We start from the raw sequence: 8,256 nt of genomic DNA on the forward strand, positions 1-8,256 counted from the left end.
ATTGCTGTATTTACTTACTTTGCTGCACAATTTTTACTTTATCGCACTGTTTTTATTCTGTCGCAAACCAGTATTCCAACCAAACAACACAAAACAGCGTGCTTTTATTATGCACATAATCCGTGTACGCTTGGAAAAAGGTTAGCAACACTTAAAGATACTACGACTACGATCAGCTGGTGCAGCGTTTCCCATTTCGTTAATTGTTTGGATTTAACCTAACCTAAAAACGTGTTGTTCAGTGTTTGAAAGACTAATTATTTTTAATGCTTTATAGTATTTGTAGGAAAAATATAATGTGTAATGCGAGTGTAAACTGCCTTGGCCCAATAGTTACACAAATGACTGTTATATAGTCTTACACTAAAAGAAATATCTAGAACTGAAGTGAGACAAAGCAAGGTACTCTTGACCTTAAAACAGGAAAATTTGGTATATGTAGGCTATAATTTCTCACTATCAAAGTGTGGATGTATAAATAAATATACAATATTTTTTATATTTTTATTCTTAATAATATATTCTTCTTACCAATTATTTAAATAGATTCACATAATTATATTTACACTCATTATCTACAGCTATGCTCTGATTGAATCGTTAAAGTCATGGCCCAATGTATAAAGAAGAAACAGTTCACAATTTTGAGAATTACAAATTCTTCGGGATATAATTTAATTATGAAGTTTCTAAAGAAATACTATACCAGATGGCTCAGCACAATTCTTCACTTTCGTATTGTTCCAGTGCGGCCAATACTGGATGTGTTTCATTACATTCTTTCCAGGACTGTAAGGAAACCCTGATTGACGTTGGCAATGACCGTACAACTGATAATCTTTTTTCAACTTGGACCTAGCGACTGCAAACTCAAGTAATGTTTTTGCTGAGTTCAGCATCATTTCGCTGGGTTCATCTCTTCGGAAGTCCCCAATGAATGCAACTCCTAAACTACCTGTATTACTCCCATAAGTATGTGCTCCTATTTTGTCCCAACCACGACCTACGAAAATATGTCCATCACTTACGATCACAAAGTTGTACACAATGTCTTCTAAAGTGTCAGGACCACAGTTTTTTTTAGCGATGTCTTGAAGTTCCAACATAATATTCCTGCAGGATGAAAAGTTATTGCAGGTTCCCCCACCAGCCGCGTGGATGAAGATAACTCGTTCTAGAGGGACCGTGTTGTTCGACAATTCTACACATGGAGGGGCGGCTCCCCATGTCTCTCTTGTGACGACCAATGGGTAGTCCTCTGAAATCATTTGAACATAAGTAGATTTTGACAGTATTTATAAGTACAGTTGAACTAGAAGCAGCTTTTTAGCTAGAAGCAGTTAAGTTTAGCAGGTGGACTATCTTTGGCGATGAACTTCTTCGTCTGTTGTGTGATCGTGTGTTCATACGCGTCAAATTTTGAGGTTAAATAAAAAAAAACATACAGACTCATCACAAACAACAAGACTTATTTACATTATTATGGATGTAATATGTTTGACATTGTGATATTTTGTGGTTTTTAGGTGTTTTAATTGTTCTATTAGCGGCCGTATTGTATCATTGACAAAGATTGTATCTACTAAGGAATTTTAATTTTTGAATTTATTTATTTATTTATTGTGATAAGCTGTATGTATTTATAAAACATGAGTATTTACTGCATTTTATGATTTTATTAACCAACCTTGACTCTTGTTTTTAGGTCTTTCACGTGCCCTGTTTGTTACCGGACCTGGTGAACTTATCTGATTCCTTAGGTGAATTATTTTCAATACGATTAGCTGTTAATTATAATTTAAATGGGTCATATGTTGGCCTATAAATGCCTCTCTCGTTCTCCTTATCTCGAGATTTTTAATTATGACAAGTGTTACTTCAAACCCCCTAGGGCTAGGGCTACAATATATACGTTAAGAGTTTTTCAAACGAAACATATCTCATTATTATATCCCAACCTATTTCTCTATTTTCAGTAAATATTCTCTTATGGTAAAGCGATTTCATAAAAGTAGAGTAATTTTATAAAGTAAGTTATATTTTTCAATGCACAGTATCTATTGTCACAAATACATTATAGTTTGTTTGTTTAGCATTTGATTTAACCTTAAAAATCTGACAAGTTTGAAAACATGATATTGCTTATTGCAGTTATGGGAGAGGACAGGGAGTGGAGTAATGTATCTGCAATAATAAACTACTGCTTTCAGAGTAAACTAATGATTTTCCCCGAGCAAAGCTCAGTCCCCAGGTACTAATATTAGCAAGATAAGATAACATACTTAAATCACATCACAGACCATGGAAAATGGAGGAATGGAAAGTCCCCTCAGTGGATACAAGCAAATTTTTTAGCTTCATAATAACTGGGTGTAATGTGTTTTGCGTACAATGTAACATGGATTACAATTTTTTTGGCAATCAGATTATTTAATTATTACAATTCAATGTATAAACTATCTCTAAAACGTCAAACATCATCTCCCAATGTCAAGCAAGAAAAGAATTTACTGGGCTAATAAAATATTATTATTGATTTCTTCCGTTCAATAAACTGAGATAAAACTTCATCTAAATTACATTTACTTCATGGTTTTTATGTTAATTTAATATGTAGAGTGTATTCATCCCGGCACCAAAATACTAACCAAAATGGTGTTTAAATTAACGAGTAAAAACATGGTATTATCAAATATAATGGATTAAAATACGGTTGTTTATGTACATCAAAACAAATATTATAACTTACCAATATTTTCAGGTGGATAGTCAGGTTCTTTTGGCTTCATTAGAAATATTGTGGAGATGATTATTAAAATTATGAATAGGATGGATGTTCCACAGAATATAAATCTAATCCCTTTAGAAATTGTCATACCTGCAAACCTTTTCTGATCTTAGGTCATAGAAAATTTAACATTGTACAGTACAGCTTAGATGATAATATAAAATATTTCAAGATTTTAGGAATAAAGCTAAGGAGCAAAACCAGTGATGAAAACTTTCATCCCTGGAAAAAAAATTCCTACTCTTTACAGAGAGTTACCTTTTCTAATGACAGCTGATATAAAAGAAAGTAACTGTTTCCCAAGTAGTTTAAAGCAAGGGAAACCGATCAGCCGATTTTTCTTTGCTCTCAATCAGTTCTTAATTTTTCCACGTAGCGCACTAGTGTTTCTTTACCATTTATCTTTATAATTTAAAGCAGCTGCTTTTGCAGTTCAACAATACAAATGTTAACAACTGATAAAGTAAACTGATAGAGTATATGTAATTGCCTGGCCTGCTGAAACAGCTGTTGCACCAATTCATAATGGAGTGTATGTGCAATGTTTACTGTTATTATTAACATGGCAGTAGGCAAGGCCACACTATATAAACAGGCCGTAATGCTCCTCAGGCATGACGTCATCATAGGCGACGGCAATGATGTAATTCAATTATTCCAGTTATATTTTTGTTTTCCAAGAAAAGATTAAAACAAGCAGCTCATCACAAACGGCAAACAAAAACTACAAGAGTTAGCTCACTATGTTTTGAACAGTAGTGAATCATTGTAATATCAAAGGATAAACAATTCGTCCTTTGCACTTTTACTACTAGATTAAAATATAAAAAACTTACATTTTTTTACCACAGAACACGGAGAATTAACATTTTTATCACTGTCCACGACTCCGTTGTTGATGGTTATGTTGTTGTTGTGGTTGTGTACAAACTTGGGGCCGATGTGGACCTCTGGACAGTTGTTGAGGACGATGTTGTGAACAACAGTTCCGTCAACAACTCTGTGTTCTGAGCTGGAGTCAGACTTGACCACAGTCGTCCACATTACATAGCTTGGAGATGTAGAAGACACCCACTAGTCACTGTTATACCGATTACTTATTTCTGCTAGCTGCTAGCTATACCAACAATTCTACTCCAACTGACGAACTGACTGAACTCAATACTCAATTCTAATTGAGTTTTTTGCGATTAACTAATCGATATATACTATGTATCGTATAGTCTTATCGATATTCTCTGATGCAGTGTTATGATGCAGGTTGCGATAACGCAGGTAATCAAATTGTTGATATTGTATTACAAATGTATACGAAGTTATTAAAAATGTAGATTAAATTTATACCCATCCATATAAACCGTATAAAGTATTAGTGGTTTGAAACAATGTGAGACATTTGAACATTTGTTAAATTGTAAGTATATTTACGAATAAAATAGGGGAGACTCAAAACTAGATTGATTACAAGCGCATGCTAACTGACTATAAAAATGACTTTGAAGGTTTCAAATACATATATAACTAGCTGTTGTACCCGTGCTTTGCAACGGGAAGAGGACACAAAATGCAAAAAAGTTAATAGTACTGCACCCTGTTGGTAAACCTTATAACTTTTTAATGCTATTTAATATCATAGAACCATTTTGTGTAGTTGAAACAGCTGACAAAATTATTTTATTCCTTTTAAATATGATTACTCATAAGGTTAACATGGGAAACTAAAGGGCCACTGGGGTGGAGCCCGAAAGGACTTTTGAGATAAGAATGCGTCCATATGTTAATCGGGAATGTGAACTATCATCACACCAAATTTCAGCCCGATCCGACCAGTATTTTTCGCGTTTACTTGTCACAAACATACATCCATACATCCAAACTTTCTCATCCTTATATATAACTAGCTGTAACCCGCGGGCTTTGCCCCGTTTAGCTTCTTAATTTTCAAGATTATCTCGTTCGCATGGCTCAATCACGTCCTGGTTGAAGTTTGTTCGCTACGCTCACTCACCTTTAGGTTGGAGCTCGTTCGCTACGCTCACTCACCTTTAGGTTGGAGCTCGTTCGCTGCGCTCACTTGCCTTCAGGTTAGCTCGTTCGCTACGCTAACTCGCCTCCAGGTTGAAGTTCGTTCGCTACGCTCACTCACCTTTTGGTTGCAAATTAGCTGTTGTCATAAATGTAAAAGAAATAATAGTGTTGCACCCTGTTGGTAATCCTTGTAACTTTAATGCTATTGAACATCATAGAACAGAACCAACTTGTTTAATTGAAACAGCTGTTAAGATTCAATAATTCCATTTCTCATAAGGTTAACATGGTAAACTCCAGAGCCACTGGGGCGGAGCCCGAAAGGATTTTTGAAATAAGAATATGCCTATATGTTAATCGGGAATGTGAGCTATCATCATGCCAAATTTCAGCCCAATCCGACCAGTATTTTTCGCGTTCACTTGTCACAAACATACATCCATACATCCATACATCCAAACTTTCTCATTTATAATATTAGTAGGATTCTGTAAGACAACATTTTTACCAGAAAATTGTGGACGCCTGGTAAGTCGCAGAAAGGTAAAGAGGTCTTAAATTAAAGGTTTGACTCCAGGGACTCGGGAAAAATAGCAGGTGTTACTCAACGTGTAATGAACAAAATTTAAATTTAGAAAAACTACAAAAGTTACAAAGTGTAACAACAGCAAAAGAAAACTTCGAAAAGGCAAAAAACAAAAATAGTAAGTTAAATTAATTTACAACGTTAAATTTACAAGAAAAGAAAATCAATTGAAAATTTAAAAGAATTAGTTACTGACAAATTACATGACTTGTTTGTTTTACAAAAATTTAGTTATGTATTTTATTCTTTTTACATACTGTTCATTGTCCCAGAAGCACACGCACCGATACACGCACTCCGAAACTCCTGATCTTCTTGGTCTCGTGGCCCGTGGTGATCTCCCCGATTGTCCTCTCCAGGTCCTCCAGCTCCGAGACTCCTGACCCCTCCATCTTCTTCATTAGCCCTTCTCATTGGCTGATTTCTGATAGGGTGTGTGGCTTATAGGTTAATGATGTTTCTTGGAAGACAGCCCTACCGGTCATCGCCTAGCTCACATCATTTGGGAAAGGAATTTGTAAATCGATGCTCATGCTACTGTTCAACTCTGTTCACACCAACTGGTCGACTAAGTGTAATGTGAACAGAGTGTCTGCATAGATGAGCACCGTGGGTACGGGGTTAATCCCCTTTCTTACAATATATATATATATATATATATAAAGTTGAACGGATGGTGTTTTTAGCCTCTAGGGACCTCAAAATGAAAAATTAAATCAGTCTTGGGTCCAGGTCTTACCATTAGTACTACGGTAATAGCTTATTCCCTATATGGGAAATTCGCTTAAACTGTTATAAAATAACAAAACCCAACCAAACTTGCTGTATGATTTCATGAATCGGTTTCATAAGAGAAAAGGCATATGGGGAAGTCAGGCCGGGCTTTATGAGGATTCGTGACTACATTTAGTCCTTTGAAGGTAGGGTAGATTAAGTAAGTTAATGTGTAGGTTATAGGCGATCGGTGTTTTTATTAATGTTACACCCGTATTGCTTTTTTATCTTTTGGAATCTATCTATCTATATATTAATAGGCAAGCATGTTTCTTTAAAACCTTTTTTCTCAGCTTGTGTGCATCGTAGGGAAAATCTACGCATACCGTTGGAAAGCTATTTTCCTGTAGGTGTGCAGAATCCCTTTATAAATTTAAATAGGCTCAAAGATAAGCACAAAAAATAAGTTTAAAAGTTGTAAAAAATTAACATGGATCTTATGCGTTGCTATGCTGGTTACGAAATAACAACGAAATATAAACAGAAAATCAAAACAAATGGAGGAAACTCCAATCACATGTTTTATTTACAGTGTGGGGTGAAAATAGTTAAGTGAGTACATTACATATTTTTGGTCGAGTTTCGACCACTGGACGACCTCTCGTCTATATATTAATAGGCAAGCATGTTTCTTTAAAACCTTTTTTCTCAGCTCGTGTGTATCGTACGGAAAATCTACGCATACCGTTAGAAAGCTATTTTCCTGTAGGTGTGCAGGATCCCTTTATAAACTAAAATAGACACAAAAATAAGCACAAAAAATGAATTTGAAATTTAAAAAAATTAACATGGGTTTTATGGGTTGCTATGGTGATGACGAAATAACAACAAAATATAAACAGAAAATCAAAACAAATGGAAGACATTCCAATCACATGTTTTATTTAACAGTGTGGGGTGAAAATATAGAAGTTTGCACAAAACATACTTTTGGTCGATTTTTCGACCACGGGGCGTGCTCTCGTACTTATTTAATACGCAAGCAAGATTTTTGTGACAATTACTCCTCCGAAACTACTGAACCGATTGACATGTTTTTGGTGTCATTGGAAAGAGCGTAACGTGAAGTTGTGCAGGAAACTTTCTTTTTTAGGAAATAATTGAGTGAGGCCTGGGGGCCGCCCTTTAAAGTTTCGTATTTCTCCATAAGATTAACATGGAAAACAAATATTGTTATGAAACTCCAGCTGTTGTCAGAAATGCTGTTCTGCTATTTAATTTAATTTGTTTACAAGGAAAGTTGTTTCTCGGTTCCATGTGATCAATGAATTATAGTTTTGCATATATTTTAAATGATATACACTATATAAAATAATAGTACTGTAATACAGTACATTAAGAGATCTTAATTTAAATAATCACTAAGCAGAATTTAACCTTTGCCTATATGTTTCCTGGTAAGTGTGTTGTAACTGTTTCTCATTGTATATTATAGTATCTTAAAGTAAAACCGAATTATTCTTTTCTGTATTTTCACCCCGTAGCGAAGCACGGGCAGGGCAACTAGTAGTTGATTAAATGGCGAGATAATTGAAGGAACGAAACTGCCACAATTGCTCACATTCGCCCTGCTCCAATGGGGCCAAGACTGGATGTGTTTCAGTATATTGAATCCTGGACTATAAGAAAAACCCACTCGCCGCTGGCAATGTCCTAACAGTAAATCTTCCCTTAACTTGGCCTTTGCCACTCCAAAATTGAGTAATGTTTCTGCCGAGTAATCATCAACTTGCTAGGTTCGTCTCTCCTGAAGTCTCGTATAAAAGCAACTCCTATACTCCCTATGTTGCTTCCCCGAGTGTTGCTTCCGATTTTGTCCCATCCTCGGCCGACGATGTGACTGTCACTTCCGATCACAAAGCTGGAAAGCTGTAAACAATATCTGCAAGATTTTTCTTGCTGACATCGCATTACTTTATGTGTGATTGTTGTGTGACACTACGAGTTTGAAGGAATAAAAATTGTTACATGCTTGCTGGGTGGATGAACATGTCGCTTGTTGTTGTTGTGTGATGAGAAGGATTGTGTTAACAGCTGTTCACAGGGAGGTGCGGCTACCCATGCTTCTCTCGTGACAAAC

At 35.6% G+C, this 8,256-nt stretch overlaps 1 protein-coding gene across 1 annotated transcript; it reads right to left on the reverse strand.

Moving 5' to 3' along the window:
- Positions 1-689: 689 nt before the first annotated feature.
- Positions 690-1,268, reverse strand: LOC128995474 (peptidoglycan-recognition protein SD-like). Its single transcript, XM_054420493.1, has one exon. The coding sequence runs from the start codon at positions 1,266-1,268 to the stop codon at positions 690-692; it is 579 nt and encodes a 192-aa protein (XP_054276468.1).
- Positions 1,269-8,256: the final 6,988 nt, after the last annotated feature.

This window comes from Macrosteles quadrilineatus, unplaced genomic scaffold, assembly GCF_028750875.1.
Source record: "Macrosteles quadrilineatus isolate MER2022 unplaced genomic scaffold, UCM_ALF_1.0 Scaffold_5__1_contigs__length_97177068, whole genome shotgun sequence".
Taxonomy (NCBI): Eukaryota; Metazoa; Arthropoda; class Insecta; order Hemiptera; family Cicadellidae; genus Macrosteles; species Macrosteles quadrilineatus.

Coding starts and splice junctions, on each gene's coding strand:
- LOC128995474 (XM_054420493.1), bottom strand. CDS start 1,268: ATGATTTCAGAGGACTACCCATTGGTCGTCACAAGAGAGACATGGGGA.